Consider the following 23,515-nt stretch of genomic DNA (forward strand, 5'->3'; position numbering starts at 1 on the left):
CGTAAAGAAATACTTACAATCCGATACAAATCACATAAAAAAGAAAAAAAAATCTGTCACTGTTGCATTTCGTACCAACACAGCCAACTTTTTGTTTCCATGAAATAAATTCTTCGTAGTGGTAAAAAATCTATGGCACAGATTCGAGAAAAATATCACTAATACTGAGAAAAAACTTGTTCCGTGTGTGTCATAGGGCACTTGCAAAGATCGAAAAATGTATTTATTTTATTGAGTTTATCAAGCACTTTTCAAGAAGTTTTTACCTAGAATTGAATTTCCGTTTAACTCGAATCCACCCCGTGTTTCATATATGTAACGCTTTTTGACAAGTAACGAACCTTGGTACTTAAAATCGAACGAGTGATAATATCATTATGCTATAGCATGTTTATGATTCCTAAAGGATGCTTCTATCCAATGATACTGTTGGATCTAAAGTTGATTGAATTGTTTTCAAGTTACAGCTCTTCAAACTATAATCGATGGCGCGCTTTGTTTATATAAACTGATTATTTCATTCTTAACGAGAATTTGTTAGTTGAATCGAGTGCAGTGTGCGTTTGTTATGAGTCGAAATCGTTTCATGCCGAAAAGAATGAAGAATAATATATTTAATACGAAAAAAATAAAAAATCTGTTCTCGGTGCCAAGGTGCCACAAGCGGCACAGTGGCACCAGATTTGGACAGGCCTGAAACAGTAGGACGAAAATGAAACAAAAACCTATTTTTTCAAAACAAATGATTTTGACGGCAGCGGGATGACTCAATGTGAATTGTCATTACTATTTTCCATTTGGTTGATTGTTCGCTGGGAAATGAAGCGGTAATTCATCATATTATTTTGCCTATATTCTTCAGTGTTTTTAGGGCTGCAATTAGCACTTAATTCTTTGTGATTCCGTTGAGTAGCGTCGTTGTCAATGGCAATTGAAAAATCGTGTTCGCAAATTAATGAATCTATGTTGCATTAGCCTATCGTTGCGTTTAGTCAGTGCTTTTTTGCTTCTCCTTTCTCGTATGTGTGACTCACTCTCTGCAACATTTTCGCTCATTGGCATTCAGAACTTTTCTATTCAACGCAATGAGGGTTGTGAGCGTGTGTATCTGTTTTTCGTATGCACAATCATCCATACACTCTTCCTTCTCTCTCTAGTTGGCATTCACTCTTTCTCTAGTCCTAGCAATGGTTGCATACATTTCGTCTAGTTTTAAGATATGTACGAATCGAAATATCTTCATTTCGCACAGCCTGTCATTCCATTCTACAATTCACGCTCATTCGAATAAAACATCAATCCACGTTATGTTTTTTCTTCTTCTATTGCGTTCGAACAACAACAAAAACAACGACGACGACGATGACGAAAAAAAAAGATCACTTAAAAGCATTTTGAATCCATTTGACGTAGATGAGCATATTGTGTTTGTGTGAAAATCGTTCGCCGCAACTTTTCCAACTCTACTCCAAATCGACGACTGAGAGCGACCGTGTGCGAGCGGGAACGGGCAAATACACAGCATACACACAGTGCATAAGCAAGAGCGTAGCTCACACACAGCAAGCAAACGAAATACATTTGGAAAATTGATAACGATGATGACTGCGATGATAATATGTGGAGAGAAAGAAAGGAAAAAAGCACACACACACCAGCGTTCCTTTTGGCACACGTGCAGATGCATTAGTGTAATTGGACACTAATCGAGATGAAACATTTTCGTTGCCCCGCGCCCTTTCGCTCGCTTTCGTTTGCTCGTTTCGCGCGGTAATGCGGCTTGATAGAAATTTCGATGGACAGGAAACAAAAGTAATGAAGCAAAGTTGACAGCTCTCTCGGTATTTCGTCATCATCATGATAACACATTCCGCCCCATTTATGATACTCTCTCCTTCTCTCTCTCTCTCACACACATACACACTGACGATATATCGCATTAGGCGAATTGAATTACAAGACGTGTGCATTTCATTCAATTACAATTTCCCGAAAATTTTCATATGGATTTGCACGTGATTTCATCGTCGTTTTGAGGTTTTACCATTCCGAATGGCAACGGCATTTATCACGGCAACTGGATTAGAATGGAAACAAAAACCACTCGCGTATTTCCATATTATGCCATTCGAAAACTAACTAATGGCCATCGTTGATTTCAATTTATTATGCACTTCAGCTATATGTATGCGCTTAGGTCAAGTGGAAAAAAGGTCAAACGAAATTTGTTGGTAATTAACCTATTACTTAATTTAGATGCAAAAATTATTCTTATCAGTGGGAATCAAATCAACTCAAATGATATTATATAAATGACGGAAAGTAATCCGAATGTAAGTAATGAATATTAATGTGAAATAGTTCAACTATCCAACTTAAGATATAATTTCGATAGAAATACCTGTCAAAACGGTTGATTTTGTAAATGAAGTGTTGAAAATTTGAATTTCAAAAAAAAAAATCCATCAATCGTTTGAATAAATTAAGGCGAGTTTAACAGCAGAAATGAGTTGAATGCATTAAGGTCTGTTCACACAATGAAATGTCATCACATTTTGACAGTTGTCAGTTTGCCCGCCGTCAAATGTAAACAAAAAAATCGTTGTTAATCACGTCGTATCCGCATAGCAAGCAACTGAGTAAATTTAAAGCATATTTTACGTGACAAAAGTAGTGTTTTTTCCTCAATCGGCGATAAAAAAGCGGAAAAAATGGATTCGGACGATAATTGCTTAGTTATCGACGAGAGTATGGACGTAGATATGGAGGTAACATCGACAACACAAAGTCGTGCTGAAACTCCAGTTAGTGGAATCGAAACCAGTAAAGATAAGACTCCGCACGAAAATTGGATAAATTCATCGCACAAATCATCTGAAGATGGTACTCCAAAGCAAAAAGAACGAAATGCCGATCGAAACAGAAATAAATCGACATCAACACCGAGCAAGGACCGAAAACGCAGTATGTCAAAGCGTTCCCACTACATTCGTTTGACGCCAAATGTGTTCCGAGAAAAAACATTGAATGTAAGTTGAGTCATGGGGTAATATCATTGTGTTTTTTTTTCACTAATTTTCATGATGGAGAAAGTATTTTAATTGGTTTATTATTAAAAATGCGACAATTTAAAAATAAATCGAATGTATTTGTTATAGGTCACAGCCCAGAAGCACCAATTGTACAACATGCAATTTTCGGTAAAAGGAAGCCTATTGATTGGAGAAACGCCATCGGTTTATCCCGCCCAAACGCCATTTCCTGATCTCAATTTGACGCAATTGTTGAATTGGCCCGGCATCAAAATTAACATTAGTCTCGAACATTTCTCATTCAATCACGAGCTTAAGGAAAACTGTGTACGTGACATTGTGTTTGGAGACGAGGTAATGCTGAATATTGATACACAAAAGAATCCGGCTGAGACTCGATACCTGCAAAAAGTGCCATCAAGCAAAACATATGCAATGGTATGCAAAGAAATGGTGGAAACGTATGTGAAATCGTTGATGGAAGCCGCACCGTTATACGAGGTTGGACCATCCAAGTTGCCTGAAATTGAAAAATCTTTCCAGAAAATACTCGATAACATCGCCACCGTACCATTTGCATCGATTCAAACCCGAATCACACACACACGTTTCCTAAATGAACAAAAATACTATCGAGTGTTTGACAATGACTCAGGCGCAGTTGCCGCTGCTGACAACAACAATTTGAAGGTTAGGTTACGCGAAACCATCAATCCCGAAGCGATTTTTTGGATCCGTCGATGCGATTTTACATTGGATCAAATTGATGTTTGGTACGATGCAATTGACGAATTTTTCGAAAATATTTTCGTGAAGAAAGGCGATCGAATCAAAGAGACATTACGGGATCGGTTCAAGAAGTGTCTCACCTTGAAGTGTGAATCATGCAACGAAAGTTTTGAAGGTGCACTGTGGGCCGTCAAACTGAAGGATCACATCAAGCAAAAACATTTTGTCGACAAAGAATGGACCTGTGTCAAATGTAAGCGCTCATGGGAACAGTTTGAACTACTTCAAATGGGATGGAAACACGATTGCTCATTCAACGACCACTAATCAACACGTAATACACCAACACAATGTATACAAACAAAAGTCAACATTTGGAACATTTTCAATACCTCACACTTGAATTTCAAAGATCTGCTCATTCGTTTAGGGACTAAAAGACTAAAAAACCAACAAAAAAAAAACAACCACACTTATCGCATATATATATTCATATTTATCTTTTCATGTTTCACATTTTTTTCACACTTCAAGTTTACCTAATTAATAAATTTACCTGACTTCAAAGAATGAAACCAAATCTAGGCGATATATATATATGTATAAAGAAAACTTTGAATTAAACGAAATAAACTTAAATTAAACTACAAAACAAAATCTTCGTCTCCATCATCTTCTGGTTCGAAATCCATGTCTTCATCTTCTTCATCACTGTCCTTGTAAAGCTTTTTCTTCTTTTTTTGGCCAATCTTTTCGGTTGCATCTTCGAGTTTCACTTCGGCTTGGCTTGACCGATGGTGGAACACGAACGAAACACACTTTGACACATCCCAGGCTTGGCTCAGAATATCATCCGATATGCCTTTGTTGTTGGAACAATGATACCATTGTGATAAATCCGATGTACAATCGGAATCGGGCGGTGGTAATTTCACTTGAACGTTATCCACACAACGTTTGCATTTGAAGCTATTTTGAGAAGAAAGTAAAAATACAATAATAATTAATTAATTGAAATAATTTGAAATCCATTTCTTATACCGAAAAAAAAATTCTATGTGAATATCAAAAACTTACATCGCATGAGTATCAGACAAACAATGTTCATCCAAGCTGAACAAATCACGTAGATCATCTTTCGTAAAGTGACGTTCACCATTTTCTTCGTTGTCAACGATGGCATTCGATAGTGCCTTCTTGTGAGCTTGACGCTGGAAGATTTTTTCCTCAATCGTTCCCGCCTGGAAATACCAAAATAAGATCGAAAGGTTTCAATTAAAATGTACTATTTTAAATTGAATTACAAAAAATATCTTTACCGCAAGCATTCGATAAATGAAACAGGGTTTCGTTTGTCCATCACGCCAAACTCGAGCCATTGCCTATGGACATTCGGTAAAAACAGACAATTTAATTAAACCGTATTCAAAAATTATAATTTCAAAGATGAAAAATTGTTACTTTCATCAATAAAGTTCAATTTTTGTTCATTTCATGAAGAATTTCCACGAGAAGACTTACTTGATCGTCATTGGCTGGATTCCAGTCGGGATCAAACATAACCAATCGATTTGCACCGATCAAATTCAGACCGCAGCCGCCAGCTTTTGAGCTCAACATAAAAACAAATCGATCTGAGTCGGGTTTGTTGAATTCGGCCACCACTTTTCCACGTTTTTTAATTGTCATTGTGCCATCGAGTCGGACATAGCCGTAGCCACGTTTTCGACACAGACGTTCAAACATATCCAATGTTTGTGTGTAGTTCGAAACCAACACAATTTTATCGGTGGTGTTTGATTTTATGCTGGCCAACATAATGTCCAACAGCATCAATTTTCCACTCAAATCCGGACGAAGATCTCTGAAATGTGCAATTCGGGTATTAATGTATTGTAGTTTAGAAGAAGTGAGAGGAAAAATAAGAATAGGGAGAAAAGAGTGAGTGTAAAAAAAAAACAGAAATAAGAATTCAAAAAATAAATAATGGCAAACACTTGATTACAACAAAAGAGTGATGAAAATAAAAGATGTCCATACTTTTTGCTGTATCCATCAGGCAGGTATTTGGCAGTGTTGGCAAAACCATCTACACCATCGGTGATCTTTTCCATGACAAGATCAGGATGATTGCATAGTTTCTTGAGATTCGTGATGTTTGCGAGTGCCGTCATTGTGTTTGGTGAATTCTCTTTACCTGTGTAAAATTTTGTATCAGTAAATAAAAACATTTTACGAAATCAACGCAAAATCGATTTCAATCACTTACCAAGAACCGCTTTGCGAACATTATCCGATGCCAAAAAGCTTTTGTAAATGTCCGATTGGACTTTGCTCAGTTTAACGCAAATCACCATTTCGAATTTGACTGGCAGGTACTTTGTGAGAATTTGATTCGTTCTACGAATCAAACACTGATTGACAATGTTTGTCAATTGTGTGACTTTTTCAGTGGCTTGTTGGCGATCTTTGTCAGTACAGTTGGCATCTTGGCCGCGCAGAATGATGTTCTCGTAATTCTTCTTGAATTCCTGCAGAGCCGATGAGATTTATGAAAATTCAATTGACAAATAAAGAAAGAAACAAATTCAGTAGGTATTTTTTTTGCAATTGTCATTAGCCTTACGTTTCGTGTGCCCAGCATTCCTGGATTGACGAAATGAATCAAGCTAAAGTATTCGGTGAGATCGTTTTGAATTGGTGTACCGGACAACAAAACTCGTCGTTTCGTCTTCAATCCCATCAGAGCGTTGTACGTCTGATTTTCACAGTTCTTCAATCGATGACCTTCGTCGCATAGCAACAGTCCAACTTCCGATTCGCACAAGATCTTTGCGTAATTTCGAAATGTTTCGTAACTGATAATGAGCACTGGGCAACCGGTTCGGGCACTTTGACTCGCCATAAATCGTTCCAGTCCACGTGATGTTTCTTCTTTTGCCTGATTTTCAACAGCATATGCATTTATACGATGACCTAACCACTTTCCAAATTCGTTGTACCAATTTTTGACCAGTGAACTTGGACAAACGATAATCGCTTTGATGATTGTCGGTTTGCATTCTGGACTTTGGCGCAGGAGTGTCCACAATAGTGTGATGCATTGCAGTGTTTTACCCAAACCCATCTGGAAAAATAAGAAGAAAATCATGAATTTCAGAAAATTAGGAAAAAAAACATTTTTTTTTTCATCCAAAAATTCGTTAAAATGAAAATAATGCTAGTGCCAAGTATGAAACATACCTCGTCTGCCATGATGCAACCATGGAAATCACCTTTTACACCAGTCACACAGTCGTACATAAATCGAACACCTTCACGTTGATGCGGCCGTAAAATGTTACCAACCACTGGATCGACAACCACGTGAACCAAAACTTTTGATTTATCTTGTAAAAGCCGCTCATGTTCGCTGACTTTGCCTTGTTCTTGCGGTGGTATGTACAGTACCAGAGCGTTGCAAGCGTTCGGATCGTGAAGCGCACGTCGAATAACTGTTCGACGAAGGCCGAGACAACGATTTCCATGTGTATCGGGCACATAGTCTGGAATGGGCACTTTAAATGGTTTGCTCAGCAGTTTGGCCACCAACTCTTCATATGTGCTCATCGATTGAACGGGTCGCGTTGGTGCGATGCAACGGTTTTCCTTCTTCTCTTCGCGGCATTTTCGTTTCGGTTGTGGTCCGCCAATCAATGGACTTTTGAATGGTTTGAATCCGGTCGTAGTATTACTTCCCAGGCCCACGGTAAGAGGTATTCCACTGACAGTTTTGTTTATTGTACGGTTCGCCGCCAACTGGCTGGGCGCTAAACTTCGTCGCTGTGAATGAAAAAAAAAATGGGAAAAAATGTATGAAAAATATTTCAAAAATTCAACAAAATTAAATGGTAATGTGCACAAAATATTATTGTTCAAAATTTGTGGGTCAAAATATGGAAAAAAATCCAATGGTTTGAATGTGAATGAAAAACACTTGACTTCATACCATTTTGTTTGCCGTTAAACAGATAACAATGGTTCAACAGCGTATACACTAGCAAAAATACACAATGTGAAATTGTCCATGCCGAAATCACATGGAAATCCGATTCCCGTTAACACCAGACAGTCGCAGTGTGCATTCGTGTTTGCTTTGTTGTACGAGACAAAACTTGTTCGTTCTTGTTATTGTTTGTGTTAAAATTGCGCGGCAAAATGTGCCACTATAAACAATCACCACAGAACCCTTTTCTTCGATAAGTATTTCAAACTAAATTGTTGAAAAAAAAAACACAAAAAATTTCTCGATTGTCTATGATAAATGTTAACTTTTGATTCAGTCTTATTAAGTATCAAAATGTAATAAATTGAATGTTTGATGTAAAATGAAGCAACGACGAAATAAACAGAAGAAAAACAGAAAAGAACGCGTCTGAATGGTACAACTGCAAGCAGAAAAATGTTCCGTGGTCAACTGTCAAAACAAACTTCGTTGAGTAGATGGTTGTACTTAAGGAAGACGTCACACGCACAGCTGGAAAACGTCAATGTGTGTTTTTTTCTGCAACTATACAAAACATGTCAAATTTGATTAAGTGCTGAGCAAAACAGAAAAGAGAAACAGAAAAAGAGAAGAAAAAATTCGATCGAGTTGTTTGACATAGTCAATTATTTGCTCCAAAGCAACCAATTCATATCGTATCACACCCACATGCGATAATTTCTTTGTTGTTGATTCGTCTTTTTTCCGATTTAGTTTCAAATGCAAGCAATAATTTGTGTGATTAATAAAGGTATCTAAGTGCCACATGTCTATTTATATATCGATTGCTGATTTTCAGTGCAAATACTAAACGAAATTGCCTACGTTGGCCAATCAGTTGAAAAAGACAAAAGTTGAGAGACAGATATCAATTGGTTATGAGCATAATACAAACTAATGTCAATTGAAACGTATTATGCCCAAACCATTCTTTGCAACACATACTTCGAATTAAAAATATTTTTAAAAACGTCGTCAAACCAACAAAGAAATGGCAATTACAGCGACTAAAACGCATGAAAATGATTAATTCCATTTTGTTGGCATGGAATTGATTGTTCAATTCCCAAATGGAACACACACACATACAATTTCAACTCAATTAACACAACAGTTTTCCACTTGTGAAACGCTTGACGCGAATCATCACCCAGCAAAATGGCAATCAAAGATTTGCTTGTTGTTCGCATTATAGCCAGTATTCCGTTAAAAATTTGGACAGCGTCCGGAGCGGCGCTGCTCACATGCTTCATCGTTTATTGCTTTTATGGATCTTTAGTAGCGCTAGCACTTCTCACTTCCACTATTTTATGTATGTATTTTCTGATATTTTTAACCATTTTGAAGCGAAAACACACATATTAATCGAAATTTATCCATTCCAGATGTTCTGTATCAAGTGCAAGATAACCTACTTTATCACCCGGAAATTCCACAACATTCCCGAATCTATGTGCCAATGCCTTCAATGTACAAAATGCCATTCGAAACGGTTCACATTCGATCGACTGACAATGTGATTCTGCACGCGTTTTGGATACGACATCCCGGCCAAAGCGGCATGCTTGTACCAAACATCATTTATTTCCACGGCAATGCTGGCAACATGGGACATCGATTGCAAAATGTAACTGGACTCTTTTTTACGTGCCGTTGTAATATTCTTTTGGTGGATTATCGAGGCTATGGTCTATCGACCGGTGTACCTACCGAACGCGGTTTGCACGCTGATGCTCGGGCTACATTTGACTATCTCTTTACACGGCATGACATTGACTTAAATCAAATATGCATTTTTGGTCGATCGCTCGGTGGAGCCGTTGCCATTGACTTGGCTGCCGATCCGGAATACAATCAACGAATCATGTGCGTTATATTGGAAAACACATTCACCGGCATACCTGAAATGGCCGCCGAATTGATTCATCCAGGCCTAAAGTATTTACCATTGTTTTGTTACAAAAATCAGGTGAGAGAAAAATGGGTCAATATCAAATTTTGGTTACAACATTTTTTATTTCACGGTGTAATGCGCATATTGCGCATTCGAATTGTTTATTTTGGCCCTTTTTGGACAACTTTTTGAAAATTATTCGCTAGACTTCAGTAGATGATTTAAGTAAGATTAGACATAATACAAAGATTAATGTTTTCAATAGGTTTCAATTAGTAACAAATTAAATTCATAAATCGAATTTTCTATTTTCAGTATATGTCAGCATATAAAATTCATTTTTTTTCAACGCCGTGCCTCTTTGTATCAGGACTGGCTGATACGCTGTGAGTATCGTTCAAGTGGTGGAATTTTCGCGATGATAAATTATATCACAACTTTGATAAAAATGTGTTTCACAAATTTTCAGCGTTCCACCACGGATGATGAATCATTTATACTCAAAATGTGGGAGTCTACGCAAGGAATTGTTGCAGATTGCCGGTGGCACTCACAATGACACATGGACAGGAAATGGGTGGGATTTTTGTTTATTATTTTTGGAACGAAATACGTTTTACATTTAAAAATTGCTATTTTTGGTCATTCGATAGCCCATATTTAACCAATGTTCATTTGCAGTACAAAATGCATTTAAAACTATTCATTCTGTCCAAAGTTTGATTGACAAAAACCATATTTTTCTTTCATTTTAAGTTTTTTTTGGCATTTTTTCTTATATTTAACAGTTAAATTTCAACTCTAATTTTTTTCCTCCTAATCCAGATACTACAACGGTTTAGTGCGATTTTTATCGGAATGCAAGGAACAACGAGGTCCTCTCCAAAAGCCGCCTACTCGAAACAAAGACGAATGGCCAAAAATCGAAGAAGTTTAATTTTAGTCAAGCATTTAGATAGGAATTTGAAGTTTGATTGTTAATTTAAATAGCCCTTACACTGTGAGTTTCGCAGCCATCATAAGCCAAAAATGGAACATCGACGAATGAACCAGCAGAAGTCCATGAGTCGAAAATTGGAAGGCTGGCAATGTTCACATCCAAAATGAAATCACTATATGAAGTTGGAATTAAGAGGATCAATAGAGAATTAATCGCACCGTGATACAAAATGGCAATTAAGTGATTGGATTTGTGCTTTGTTGTAGTTCGAAGTAGAAGAAGGTGAACATATGGAAATTGTGCCTTTGTCTTAGTTTGGAGAAAAACAAATCATTTTTTCGTTTTTAATTTTTAGCACATACTGTTTTGATTTTGCTTTTAACATAGACTGATTAGACACTCTTCTCTGTTACTGACCTAGATTAAATAGCGTTTAGGATGATGAATTGATTTTTTTTTAAATGATATCAAATGTGGACGTTTCTTCCTTTCTTTTACTGAATACCTCTGCCATTGGATAATACACTAATTGATTGCAAACAAATGAATAAAATATTAAAATTGAATCAAACATTTCACTGAGCTTTCGCTTGTTTTTCTGGGATACATGACCTTTTTTGCTTGCAGTTGCGGAAAACAAAGTTTGTTTGGTGTATAAATTTCAAAGCGCCTACGCCATCGCATGAAATTCAGCTGTTTCAATCATTTTTTATTTGAAAAGGTTAAATCTGATTGGATTGCAACGAGCGCGTGGATGAATCAAACTGCAGAAAACAAGGTCAATAACAAATATATCCAAATCGTACATCACACGAGGTGTTTTTAATTACGCTTATAATTGCTGCCAACCAGTCAAATAGCCATTTCCTCGGCCAATCAATATGTTTTTTTAGCACTACATGAAATGTAGGACTACTAATCTGCTTATTTTTTCTTCCTAGATACTTTTTGAGTGTTGAAACAAATTATGGTGAATTTGAATTTTATGCTCATATTTTTTTATTTAATTCAAAACAGTGGCAGTAACGACAAATAAGTGCATAATATCTCAAAGCGCCAATCAAATTTTTATTATCAAATGTTGTTTAAAAATTACATTAATTTTTCGTATAATATTTTCTGAGTCTTGACCAGAATTAAAGTGATTTTAGATTCTATGCTCATATTATTTATTTAATTTAAACCAAAGGCAGTATATTTCAAAAAAGAAATTAAACCAAGATCTTGTAATTCATTTTGCAAATAAATATATTACTTCAAAGTTACTTTGATGAAATACATTTCATGTAGTGCGCCAAAAAATAGTTTGTTGTAAAACAACAAAATAGATTAAGTAACTAAAAACTCAAGAACGCAGAGCGGAGCGAAGCCAAGCTCTGCGGTCTTGTTTACCTTGCATTGCGTCCTACAACTAAATTGGTATGTTTTTCAATGGAAAATCCATAACGAATACATCATTTCACCACATTTACGTATTGAACTCTCCCTGAAAATCAACCACTTGTTTCTCGATCAGTTTCAATCTAATTCAGTTTGGATTTTCAATCAAACAGCTCAAGATGCTTCACATTTTTCTTGTGAATTTCTCAAATATATCCAAAATGAATTAATCATATCATAAACGGATTTTATATTTCCTTGTTGAAATATATTTCTTCAGATTTGAAGTGGTTTTAATTTCGTTATACAACTTTTGAAAACGGAAGAATTTTTTTTTAAAAAGAGTAGTAAAGATTAATTTATCTGAGCAAAATGAGGTTATCTATTCAAAATGTGTTTGCCCCCGTGACCGCCCAAAAAATTCTCATAGCCTCATTACTGGCTATAGCCTTCGGTTTTGCTTTTGGAGAATTTTTATTATCCAATATCATACGTATGGCTATGAAAATGGTATGGTTGAAATCTTAAAATAAAACATTTGCAATTGATTTTGCGTTGATGAAGTCTTGTGTTTGAATAGCAACTCCGTGTGACACCCGAAACGAAGACACGAAAAATGTTCGAGACGGTTCCATTTCCACTCAACTTTACACTCTACATATTCAATGTGACCAATAAGGACGAAGTTTTAGCTGGCGGTAAACCTGTATTACAGGAAAGTTTTTGTTCAAAATGATTTATTTTGGTCCATACTACTTTAAGTTGTTCAAAATTTTAATTTTAATTTTGCTATTGTGATATATTACAGGAAATTGGGCCATATTACTTTGAGTACGATATTATTTTAATATTACTTTTAATAAATCATAAATATTATTCCGAATCTTATTTTCGCGCTAAAATAGTAAATCCAAAAATGCCTATTTTATTCTGCAGAGAACACAAAGAGAAATTTGATATTGTGGATAATAAAGATGAAGATACCGTGGAATACGAATTCAAGAATACGTACCAATACAAGCCTAACAAAAATGGTCCTGGTTTGACGGGCGATGAAATAGTCACCGTAGTACATCCGTTTCTTTTATCAACCATACTATTGATCAAGATAGAGAGGCCACAACTTTTGGATTTCATACATAAGTCAGTGAATGGCATATTGCATAATCCACAAGACATTTTCTTCACAGGTCGTTTATGGGATTTTCTTTACGACGGCATTTTCCTCGATTGTTCTTCAAACGAGTTTGAAGTCATTGCGGCATGTTCTGAACTCGATAGCGGTAACTACAGAGAAGTCAAGCGATTCAATGAAACCGCATTCAAATTCTCGATGTTTGGCACCGTAAATATTTAGTGTCAATTCTTGTTTAAATTCAATTTTTCTTACAATCAATCAACAAGTTATACTTGTTTCTTTATCTCCAGCAAAATGGTTCGAGCATTGGCCGTTACAAAGCGTTTCGTGGTAAGAAAAATATCCGTGACGTTGGTCGTGTTGTGGAATACAACGGCATAACCGAAATGGACGCGTGGTATGAGGATGAATGTAACGAGATCACCGGCACAGATGGAACGATTTTTCCACCGTTTGCTGAGAAAGAGGAAGGATTCTCAATTTTCATTCCACAAATGTGCTCAGTAATGACGGCTGAATATCACAGTCCTTCGAAGTATGCTGGCTTTAAGACCAATCACTATACATTCAGTTTTGATGTTACAAAATATGGATCACCCAATTGTTATTGTCGCGATGGAGAATTTTGCCCACCCAAAGGTATAATTGATCTTTTCCCTTGTCTCGGGACGCCTATTGCACTCTCAGCGCCACATTTCTTAAATGGTATGTAAATCAACCATTTATTGTTTTAACCAGATTTTATTTTAATATTATAATTTACTTTTTCATGATTCATCAAGTTGATCCAACTGTGCGTGACAAAGTGATAGGATTAAGTCCAGATCAGGAAAAGCATGTATTTTCTATGGATTTCTATCAGGTATTAAACGATATATCCACCTCGAATATTTTTTTAATTTCAAATATAAAATCGGTTTCAGTTTGCTGGTACACCGGTCAAAGTAAATGCTCGTGTGCAGATCAATGTCGATGTTACGCCAGTTGAAAATATTCCCTTCATGAAAAACTTGCAGCCGATGCACTTTCCAGTCCTGTGGTTTGATAGTGCTTTTGAGTTACCGAAAAAATATGTCAACATGCTGAAATATCAACTCATTTTGTAAGTTTTTCTTTTGAATTTCAAACATGAAAAGTTTTTTTTTCATTAACTTCATTTTTAAATTCTTTTTTGTGCTGTAAAATAACAAGGGGATTGAAAATTAAAAATTGGATCAAATTTGGATGTATTTTTGGAGGTTTATTTGGGGTAGTATTAGGTGCAGTTTTATATATCTTTCAAGATGATGGCGAAAAGCATGAAACGCGTACGATTTCAACCAAATCCGATTCGAATAAATTGATCGATAATCCACAAGTGTTATCAATCGAAGTAATTAGCAATGAATAAATAAATATTAACCTTTGCTATCTAGGACAACGTCTGAATTGAACAAATTATTCAAGGAATAAAAAATGCATTGAATAAAACAATTATTTTACGCTTAAAAAACATTGTTACTTCAGCATTAATCGAACGTATTTGAGATATTACTTCAACTCTTTCGAACGCTTTGTACCAGTTCCACCTTTTCCATAGCATTCACTTTATGCACCGTGTAATGCTCTTAGCGACAAATTCAAGTTTCTAATTATTCAGTAACGATAGCATACTCTACACATAGCAACAATAAAATTAATCCATGATTTAAATAATAATGTTGATACCAGACGCATTTAACCAGAAGCATCATGTATCTTTATGTCTATATAATCTATCTTATTATATGAATTTTTTATTTAAGCTAAGTAATGATTCCAATTTAGCGATACGTACTTGTGTTTGAAGTTTGGTAATAGATTAAACAAATTTTTTAAAAATTTCATCGAAATAACGAAACAGAAAAGAACTCAAATGCATTCGTTTCCACTTTTGAGTCATATCCATCTTCATCATTTTTGAGTTCAGGCACTTTGAGGTGCTTTTATAAGTGCTGTAAACTCATAATCTGTGTCCATCTTGACTAATTAGTTAATTTTCAATCAATAGTTCAATGGTTATTAAATTTCGTGCCGTTGTCTAGAAGAGAAATCACAGGGAGTTAAAAGACTGCAATTTATGAAATAATCCAATATAATTATCGGATAATTTGATAAAAATGCCACTTTTTACAGTCTAGACAAAATCTCGCTGAGAAAGAAGATTATGTGCGAAAATATAAAAGAAAATTGCAATGAAGCAAATGCTTCTTACGTTGTACAATACATTGCACGGTTAAGAGATGATAAAGATATGTGTTGAATATTTTGTTCAGCCTGTCCTTCTGACGAATTTTCGTTATTTTTTTAGCGTTATTTTTACTCCTCGAGAAATATGCCGTTGTCTTAACTTCAAATGTGATGTGCATAAACAAGTTCAATTGGAATGAAAAAAATACAGAACTGTAAATATGAATTTCATTTTGATACTGACATTAATAGTGTATAGGCTTATGAATTGATTTTAAAAAAAATATCAAATGTAGGTGTTCCTTTTTTACTGAATATACATGCAATTGGAAAATAGAATAGATGAATAAAATATTGATAATGAAGCATTTCACTGAACCTTCATTGGTTTTAGAAACACATGACGTTTATTACCTTTCCATAATCAACACTTGTTTTTGTGTACATTTCAAAAGACAGACGTTATCGAATGAAACACAGCTGCTGCAAACACAAATGCTGTTCTACCACAATCGAAGGTTAAACCAATTTGATTGGATTGCAAACAGCGCGTACAATAATAAAAATTCAAACCACAACAACATCAAGGAGAAATGGATTCAAGTCAAAGCACACGAGGTCTTTTTAATTACCCTTATAATTGCAACCAACTGGTTTAAAGTCCGTTTGCACTTTCGATCAATATAATGCCACGATTCATAACCAATGACTAATTTAGTCTGTTTTTACGTATAAAAACATTGAGATCCTTCGACGAATAAGCAATTACGCTGCAATAACCCCTGAAAAATTAATGATTTTGCTCTGATTTTTCGAAATATACCAAATATATATTCATTGGGTTGTATGAGCTACCGATTAATTCGAATACGTAACCAATGTTTGATCCCACGCTCATTCAGTTTGTATAATCAATCAACCAGCTTTGGATGGTTTTAATGTTTTTGTCTTAAGTTACTTAAAATCCTATTGACTTTAAAAATTAGAAACTTTTCCAAAAGACTCATATTTGCAAAAAGCTTTTGAAAAAACTCGAATTATTAAATTATTCATAAACGAAAGAAAAAGAATTGAAAAATAAAGAAAAAAAAATCGGTTGAAATTGCAAACATTATTTTTTGATCGTTTCAAAATGATGTTACCAATCCAAAATTTGTTTGCTCGAATGAGTTACATAAAACTCCTCTTATTCTCATTCTTGGCTATAATTATTATTGGCTTCGGATTTGCAGGATTTGTATTTCCAAAAATCTTACGTATGGTCATAAGAATGGTATGGTTGAAAGTTCAAATAGAACGTTTTCTTATTGCAACTAATCAACCATTATGAATTTGTTGTGCTTGGATAGCAACTTCGCTTGACGCCCGGAACGATGACACGAACAATATTCGAGAAGATTCCATTCCCACTCAATTATAAATTGTATATGTTCAATGTAACCAACAAGGATGAAGTTTTAGCTGGCGGAAAACCGATATTACAGGTAGTAATGAGTATCCAACGTCTTTGATTAATGTAATTTTTAATTAAATTTTCTCTTTAATTTCAATTTCATCTTTCAGGAAATTGGGCCATATTATTTTGAGTAAGAATTGATCAGTTTCAAATATCAATGGCAACATTTTTCTTTAAAAAGAATGGAAAATAACACGTATTTGGAACATAACATGCAGTTTTCATCCTTCGGGATCAAAACTCCCTCTACGTGTACATATCATTTAAAAATATATTATTTTCTAAATCCTCATTTTTTCGTAGAGAATACATCGATAAGTTTGATATTGTGGACAACAAAGATGAAGATACAATAGTATACGAATTCAGGAAAACATATCAATACAAACCTGAAAAAAATGGTCCTGGTTTGACGGGCGAAGAGATAGTCACTGTAGCGAACCCGCTACTTTTGTCAGTGATACTGGCGATCAATACAGATAGACCAGATCTTCTGTCATTCATACATAAGGCAGCCAATGGCGTATTACATAATCCACAAGATATTTTCTATACGGGTCGTTTATGGGATTTGCTGTATGATGGTATTGTTCTAGATTGTTCTTCTGATCAATTTGAAGTCACTGCAGCGTGTTCTGAATTCGATAGCGGCGACTATGGAGAAATTCGGCGAATCAATGACACTGCATTTTTGTTCTCTATGTTTGGCAATGTAAATCTTTTTATGGGCATGTTGTTTTATAATTCATCTATATTCGTTCGTATGATCTCGTACCTACTCTCTCATTGGTTTTCAGACGAATGGTTCGAGCACTGGCCGTTACAAAGCATTCCGTGGAAAGAAAAATATCATGGATGTTGGCCAGGTGTTAGAATACAACGGTATATCAGAAATGGACGCTTGGTATGAGGATGAATGTAACCAAGTCTCAGGCACAGATGGAACAATTTTCCGTAAATAAATTTTCTTCAAAGACGAAGAAAAATACGAAAACTCAATGAATTTAAAAATTACAGCGCCATTTCAGCAAAAACAAGACGGATTCACCATTTATATTCCTCAAATGTGTCGAGGAATGACGGCTGAATATCAACAATCTTCGAAATTTTCTGGCATTAAAACCAATCGTTATACAATGAGTTTTGATGTTTCAAAATACGGATCGCCCAATTGTTATTGTCGTAATGAAGACTCGTGTCCACCTGAAGGTATTCTTGATCTATTCCCATGTGTCGGGACAACCATTGCGATTTCATTGCCACATTTTTACAAAGGCATGTAACTCCACCACCAATTATTACTCTTGTCATCATTTATTATTATTATTTGTACCAGATTCCAATTGAATCGAATCAATTCATGGTAAACCGATTTTCAACACAATTTTTTGCGAATTTAGTTGATCCAGCTGTTGGTGAGAGATTGATTGGATTAAATCCAGATCCGGAGAAGCATGAATTTTATCTCGATTTCTATCAGGTTCTTATCCATTTTAAAGTGTTCTATCGTGCAAATTTGGTTTTTAAATTTGAAATATGTTTCAGTTGGCTGGTGCTCCAGTGTCTGCGATGCCACGAGTTCAAGTCAATTTCGAAGTAGTTCCAATTGAGGAAATTCCCTACATGAAAGACTTGCAGCCGATGTACTTGCCACTCCTGTGGTTAGAAGACGGTGTTGACATGCCGAAAAAGTTTATCAACATGCTGAAATATCAACTCATTTTGTAAGTAATGAATTTGGTTAAGGAAACCGAAAAAACTATTCTTCCAAAAACCGAAAATCATTCTTGGATTCGTTAATTATTTTAAAAACTTCCCAAAATATAGAGCGTTGAAGTTTCAAAAACTAATGCAGTATGGATGTATCATTGGAGGTATAATTGGTTTAATTATGGGTGGTATTGCTGGTTACATTCAAACGGAAAAATGGAGTGACCATCCATCCAAAAGTGTTATCAATCGATGTGATGAGTAGCGATGAAAAATATTGATCGTCTGCAAAAAAGTCTAAATTGATCAATGAATTTGAGTTCATAGACTTGAAGAATACATGAAAAATGCATATTTCAAGCTTCATGTTAATGCCAAAAGAATGCTATCGCTTGTTGACGCTAAAGTTAAATCGCTTGTTGACGCTAAAGTTAAATCGCTTGCACCACGCGCCAATTATTGATTTAGAATCCGAATAAAATGTTATTCACACAAAAGTGTGTACTGTTAGGAGCTTGGTTTGCTGCTTAATGATGAAATATTCAACATTGGTGTTTTATTTTTCTAAGGATGAAAATAGAAATAACAAGATGAATATGGAACATACTACATGAACATCAAGGAATTTACATGGCCATCAAAAGGCCATTTCGATTCAAATCGTGTGTAGATATATTGAATACGTGTCGTTGTGAGGGACATTTAGCACATGGAGAAAATGATAAAAAACAGAGATGACTTTAGCGCACCCGAGTATTTGTGTTCTCCCTTCTTCGTTATGTTACAGAAAATATTATTTAAAAAAAATCCTGGCTAAAAAGCTAAAGTAGAACGAAAAAACAACAAAAATACTGGGGTGCGCTGAAGTCATCTCTAATAAAAAAAAATGCGCACAATTTTTCCCGAACAGCAGCAATGAAACAGAAAAAAATGAGGAATTAAATCGAATCCAGTGTACACGAAGCATTTTTAAATAGCACCGTAATTACAACCAATCGATCAAAAGTCCATTTAGCAAATACTTGTGCATATGAAAAACAGTGTATGGTCATGACTAGCTTTCAATGTTTCTGTTTCAAAGGGAAAATAGCCATCCTTCCATGAATCAGTAATTATTCGAGGCCTTTCTACCGAGTACCCTGAAAAATAAATGATTTTTTATTGATCTTTTCAAAATATGCCGATTAATTTCGATGGATTTCGAATTTTACCCAATCAAACGACGTCATTTGACTGTGTCAGCAATTGGTCGAGCTCAGTTTGGATTATTGTTTCAATAGCTCTAGTCGTTATTGTGAATTTGCCTTTAATTTCTAGTTGAAGAAATATTTTATTACTCTTTGGATATTTTTTCTGTCTAAATTGGATTCAAAGAAATTTATTAACTTTAAAAACAGTGCCAAATCAACGGCACATATAATTTGCTGAAACTCGATAAGTTTGATCATCACACGTGAAATAGTAAAGAAAAGGGAATAAAATCAGATTTTGTCCTTTCTGGATGTGAAATTCGGTTAAAATCGTTAAACTAATTCGTTTATCGGTGCAAAATGATGTTACCATTTCAAAATTCGTTTGTTCGAATGAACTACGTTAAAATCCTCTTGATGTCAACCGGAGCTATAGCAGTCGGTGTGGTATTTGCAGGATTTTTAATGCCCAAAATCATTCGTATGGCCATGAAAATGGTATGTCAATTGATTGTATTGATGAAATTGGTCAATTTGGCTGCTTACATTTTCCTATATTTTTTTAATTGGTATCATTGAATAGCAACTTCGCGTGACTCCAGGAACAATGACGCGAGATATGTATGAGAAGGTTCCATTCGCGCTAGATTTTTCAGTGTACATTTTTAATGTTACAAACAAGGTATAATAAATGACCAATATGTCAAGATTTCAATTTTTACATTGGTTTCAAACTATGTTTTTTTTCTGTCACTAGGACGAAGTTTTGGCTGGCGGAAAACCAATATTACAGGTACTTTGAGTAATGCATTTTTTTCACATTTTCATGCAATTTCAATTTGTATCTTTGATTTTAATATTTTCTACAGGAACTTGGCCCATACTACTTTGAGTAAGTATACAAAAATTGACTTTTTATCACATTAATTCAAAATTTTCGATTGAAATTTCAATTTTTCCAAAAAATCGAATGATTCATTAAATCAATGAAAACCAAATATCTTTGAATTGAATTAAAATTTGCATTGTTCATAGTGCTAAAACATTCAAATTTTATTTTTCATGAAAAAATCGCGATTTTTCTATAGAGAATTCAAAGACAAAGTTGAAATTGTGGACGACAATGAAGAAGATACAATGGAATACGATTACAGAAATACGTACCAATACAAACCGGAACGAAATGGTCCCGGTTTGACCGGCAATGAATTCGTCACCGTAGCACATCCGCTCCTGTTGGCAATGATACTGTCGATTAATGTTGATCGACCAGAGCTTTTGGCATTCATCCAAACGGCAGTGAATGGACTATTGCGAAATCCACAAGATATTTTCTTCACTGGGCGTTTATGGGATTTGCTGTATGATGGTGTCGTTCTTGATTGTTCGTCAGAAGATTTCGAAGTCAACGCAGTTTGTTCAGAGTTTGACAGTGGTGACTATGCCGAAATTCGGCGAATCAATGAAACCGCATTCTCATTCTCTATGTTTGGCAATGTAAGTGTTTACAAACTTATTCTTCTTTAGTTTTGTTCTTAATCGTATTCATTCATATATTCATCTTTTTCACGTTAAGTCGAATGGTTCAAGCATTGGTCGTTTCAAAGCGCTTCGTGGTAAGAAAAATATCCGTGATCTTGGTCGCGTTTTGGAGTACAACGGTTTAATCGAAATGGACGCGTGGTATGAGGATGAATGTAACGAGATCACCGGCACAGATGGAACAATTTTCCCGCCATTTTATGAGAAAGAAGAAGGATTCACTATTTTCATTCCACAAATGTGTCGGGCAATGACGGCTGAATATCAACGTCCATCGAAATATGCTGGCATAAAAACCAATCAATTTACACTCAGTTTTGATGTTACAAAATACGGATCACCCAATTGCTACTGTCGCGATGGAGAATTTTGCCCACCCGAAGGTTTACTTGATCTATATCCTTGTGTCGGCACACCTATCGCGATTTCGGCCCCACATTTTTACAAAGGTATTTGATCAACATTTGATTTAGTGCTTGAATATGGACACTATGAAATTAATTTTAGCACAGATTACACAATTTATTCTAAAAAAATATGACAAGTGGAAATCATCAACGTACAGTCATGGAAATTCAATTAGGACCGGCATTGAAATTTCCGATTTTTCGAAAAATTTTGTCATTTTTTGTATGGAAAGTCTTAATAATTTTTCCCGCAGTTTTTGGGCAATTTCATCAATAAATGATATCCATTACCGAAAATAATGAAATTGATAGTCTAGTCCATTTATAAAAACTTCAAATATTCTCATAAACATCATTTCATGAATATTTTTTTGTAAAATAACAGAATTAATGGGAAAAAACTGAAATTTCAATGCCGGTCCTAATTAAATTTCCATGACTGTATATATAGCCTTGTTTGTTTTATCAAATTCATCAATAATTCTTGTTGTCGTTTGTTTTTCTTCACAAAATTAGTTGATCCAGCGGTGCTTGAGAAAGTGATTGGATTGAATCCCGATCCAGAAAAGCATGAATTTTTCATGAATTTCTATCAGGTTCTTGTCTGAGCCAACATTTTTTCTATTGTTATACGAATTTGACCATAAAATGTATTTCAGTTTGCTGGCGCACCGGTCGAGGCGTATGGTCGTCTTCAAGCGAATTTCGAAATTGTTCCAGTTGAAGAGGTTCCGTACATGAAAGACTTGCAATCGATGTACTTGCCACTCATGTGGATCGAAAACGGTGTTGGCTTATCAAAAAAGTACACCAACATGTTGAAGTATCAGCTGATTATGTAAGTTGAAACGGACTTTAATTACAAAGGTATTTCATTAATCCATTGAAATTATTTTTCTGGCAAAAATATGAAGGGGCCTACGAATTCAAAAACTAATGAAATATGGATGCATAATCGGAGGTGTCGTTGGACTAATTATCGGCGCAGTTGCCGGCTTCTTGCAAAGTGAAAATGAAAGCAATGAAACGCGTTCGATTTCAGCTAAATCAGATGCGGTATTGGTGGAAAATCCAAATGTACAATCGATCGAAGTGGCTAGCAATTGATAATGAATATTTACCTTTGCACTCCACAGCAGTGGCCATTGAGCAAATAGTTTACATGTTAGTGCTGCAGAAATATTGCTAAACTCACTCGCATATTATCAAAATTTTAAGATCAAATTAAGATTCAATTTTTGAAATATTAGTCCAAGTGTTGAAAATGTTCAAAGCTACGTACCCAATATGTTGGCGGAAGCTAATAGCGTTTAGAAAAAAAATCTTTACAATAAAAGATTATATTTTTGTTGATTCAACATACCGAATAAATTAAATAGTTTATTTATTTTCCTTAACTCTAGTTACATTGACTGTGATTTTGAATTCAAATTTTCCTTATCAACTAGTCAACAAATTTGTGCATTATGACTTTGGTTTATTTGTTCATCATGATTTATTTAATCGACCTCTTCAATTTTTGGACCACGCTGACTGTTGAAGTTGTTTCCAGTTTGTTGGCCGCAGCTGCTTGGTCCACTTCCCGCTCCACCAGTGTGGATCTTCGTCGTGATTGGCGAGCAAATCTGGCTGACTTCTTGCATTTTGTGTTCAAATTCATCTTTATCGGCCAATCCGTTGCTATCAATCCATTTGATGGCTTCCTCGCAGCAATTACGTGCCTTTGATTTATCATCGTCGCTCAATTTGTCACCAGCTTGGTCGATTGCTTGTTTCACACTGAATACATATGCTTCCAGGCTGTTACGAGCAGAAATTCTTTCGCGTTGTTTCTCATCATCTTCACGATATTGTTCGGCCTCAGA

At 35.2% G+C, this 23,515-nt stretch overlaps 7 protein-coding genes across 7 annotated transcripts; 5 read left to right on the forward strand and 2 right to left on the reverse strand.

The window, feature by feature from the left end:
• Window positions 1–2,568: 2,568 nt before the first annotated feature.
• Window positions 2,569–4,418, forward strand: LOC129567114 (uncharacterized). Its single transcript, XM_055443714.1, has 2 exons — window positions 2,569–3,029; window positions 3,159–4,418. Exons 1-2 carry the CDS (start codon window positions 2,712–2,714, stop codon window positions 4,086–4,088), a joined length of 1,248 nt encoding a protein of 415 aa, XP_055299689.1. The 5' UTR covers window positions 2,569–2,711; the 3' UTR covers window positions 4,089–4,418.
• LOC129567113 (DNA repair and recombination protein RAD54-like) lies at window positions 4,235–8,240 on the reverse strand. The gene is made up of 9 exons (XM_055443713.1): window positions 7,750–8,240; window positions 7,005–7,583; window positions 6,388–6,888; window positions 6,031–6,292; window positions 5,802–5,958; window positions 5,283–5,625; window positions 5,081–5,143; window positions 4,839–5,002; window positions 4,235–4,730 (listed from the first exon to the last, which is right to left on the reverse strand). Exons 1-9 carry the CDS (start codon window positions 7,750–7,752, stop codon window positions 4,406–4,408), a joined length of 2,397 nt encoding a protein of 798 aa, XP_055299688.1. The 5' UTR covers window positions 7,753–8,240; the 3' UTR covers window positions 4,235–4,405.
• A 117-nt stretch (window positions 8,241–8,357) lies between these two features.
• LOC129567115 (protein ABHD13) lies at window positions 8,358–11,190 on the forward strand. Its single transcript, XM_055443715.1, has 5 exons — window positions 8,358–9,097; window positions 9,171–9,754; window positions 9,995–10,065; window positions 10,149–10,256; window positions 10,505–11,190. Exons 1-5 carry the CDS (start codon window positions 8,944–8,946, stop codon window positions 10,614–10,616), a joined length of 1,029 nt encoding a protein of 342 aa, XP_055299690.1. The 5' UTR covers window positions 8,358–8,943; the 3' UTR covers window positions 10,617–11,190.
• A 1,304-nt stretch (window positions 11,191–12,494) lies between these two features.
• On the forward strand, window positions 12,495–14,704 carry LOC129567010 (sensory neuron membrane protein 1-like). Its single transcript, XM_055443458.1, has 8 exons — window positions 12,495–12,509; window positions 12,580–12,704; window positions 12,798–12,830; window positions 12,936–13,344; window positions 13,428–13,842; window positions 13,920–13,975; window positions 14,061–14,239; window positions 14,329–14,704. Exons 1-8 carry the CDS (start codon window positions 12,495–12,497, stop codon window positions 14,525–14,527), a joined length of 1,431 nt encoding a protein of 476 aa, XP_055299433.1. The 3' UTR covers window positions 14,528–14,704.
• Window positions 14,705–16,650: 1,946 nt separating this feature from the next.
• LOC129567011 (sensory neuron membrane protein 1-like) lies at window positions 16,651–18,776 on the forward strand. The gene is made up of 8 exons (XM_055443459.1): window positions 16,651–16,829; window positions 16,909–16,931; window positions 17,105–17,513; window positions 17,599–17,755; window positions 17,819–18,076; window positions 18,202–18,281; window positions 18,347–18,525; window positions 18,629–18,776. Exons 1-8 carry the CDS (start codon window positions 16,719–16,721, stop codon window positions 18,774–18,776), a joined length of 1,365 nt encoding a protein of 454 aa, XP_055299434.1. The 5' UTR covers window positions 16,651–16,718.
• Window positions 18,777–19,697: 921 nt separating this feature from the next.
• Window positions 19,698–22,808, forward strand: LOC129567073 (sensory neuron membrane protein 1-like). The gene is made up of 9 exons (XM_055443617.1): window positions 19,698–20,199; window positions 20,285–20,383; window positions 20,459–20,494; window positions 20,571–20,593; window positions 20,790–21,198; window positions 21,278–21,692; window positions 22,167–22,246; window positions 22,310–22,488; window positions 22,565–22,808. Exons 1-9 carry the CDS (start codon window positions 20,062–20,064, stop codon window positions 22,755–22,757), a joined length of 1,572 nt encoding a protein of 523 aa, XP_055299592.1. The 5' UTR covers window positions 19,698–20,061; the 3' UTR covers window positions 22,758–22,808.
• Window positions 22,809–22,995: 187 nt separating this feature from the next.
• On the reverse strand, window positions 22,996–23,515 carry LOC129567012 (heat shock protein 70 B2-like; the record flags this gene model as incomplete). The annotated part of the gene is made up of 1 exon (XM_055443461.1): window positions 22,996–23,515. A coding segment is annotated over one exon (366 nt), but the record flags the coding sequence as incomplete, so codon positions are not given.

Source organism: Sitodiplosis mosellana, unplaced genomic scaffold (assembly GCF_009176505.1).
Source record: "Sitodiplosis mosellana isolate CC-2019 unplaced genomic scaffold, AAFC_SMos_1.0 Smas_scaffold_5, whole genome shotgun sequence".
Classification (NCBI taxonomy): Eukaryota; Metazoa; Arthropoda; class Insecta; order Diptera; family Cecidomyiidae; genus Sitodiplosis; species Sitodiplosis mosellana.

Coding starts and splice junctions, on each gene's coding strand:
- LOC129567115 (XM_055443715.1), top strand. CDS start 8,944: ATGGCAATCAAAGATTTGCTTGTTGTTCGCATTATAGCCAGTATTCCG. Junction 9,098..9,170: donor TCTCACTTCCACTATTTTAT/GTATGTATTTTC, acceptor TATCCATTCCAG/ATGTTCTGTATCAAGTGCAA. Junction 10,257..10,504: donor GACACATGGACAGGAAATGG/GTGGGATTTTTG, acceptor CTCCTAATCCAG/ATACTACAACGGTTTAGTGC.
- LOC129567114 (XM_055443714.1), top strand. CDS start 2,712: ATGGATTCGGACGATAATTGCTTAGTTATCGACGAGAGTATGGACGTA. Junction 3,030..3,158: donor TCCGAGAAAAAACATTGAAT/GTAAGTTGAGTC, acceptor TATTTGTTATAG/GTCACAGCCCAGAAGCACCA.
- LOC129567010 (XM_055443458.1), top strand. Junction 12,705..12,797: donor GTTTTAGCTGGCGGTAAACC/TGTATTACAGGA, acceptor TTGCTATTGTGA/TATATTACAGGAAATTGGGC. Junction 14,240..14,328: donor CTGAAATATCAACTCATTTT/GTAAGTTTTTCT, acceptor TAAAATAACAAG/GGGATTGAAAATTAAAAATT.
- LOC129567073 (XM_055443617.1), top strand. CDS start 20,062: ATGATGTTACCATTTCAAAATTCGTTTGTTCGAATGAACTACGTTAAA. Junction 20,384..20,458: donor TTTTTAATGTTACAAACAAG/GTATAATAAATG, acceptor TTCTGTCACTAG/GACGAAGTTTTGGCTGGCGG. Junction 21,693..22,166: donor GGCCCCACATTTTTACAAAG/GTATTTGATCAA, acceptor TCACAAAATTAG/TTGATCCAGCGGTGCTTGAG.
- LOC129567113 (XM_055443713.1), bottom strand. Junction 5,626..5,801: donor CCTGATGGATACAGCAAAAA/GTATGGACATCT, acceptor TGCACATTTCAG/AGATCTTCGTCCGGATTTGA. Junction 5,003..5,080: donor TCATTTATCGAATGCTTGCG/GTAAAGATATTT, acceptor TGGTATTTCCAG/GCGGGAACGATTGAGGAAAA.
- LOC129567011 (XM_055443459.1), top strand. CDS start 16,719: ATGACACGAACAATATTCGAGAAGATTCCATTCCCACTCAATTATAAA. Junction 16,932..17,104: donor ATTGGGCCATATTATTTTGA/GTAAGAATTGAT, acceptor ATTTTTTCGTAG/AGAATACATCGATAAGTTTG. Junction 17,514..17,598: donor TGTTCTCTATGTTTGGCAAT/GTAAATCTTTTT, acceptor ATTGGTTTTCAG/ACGAATGGTTCGAGCACTGG.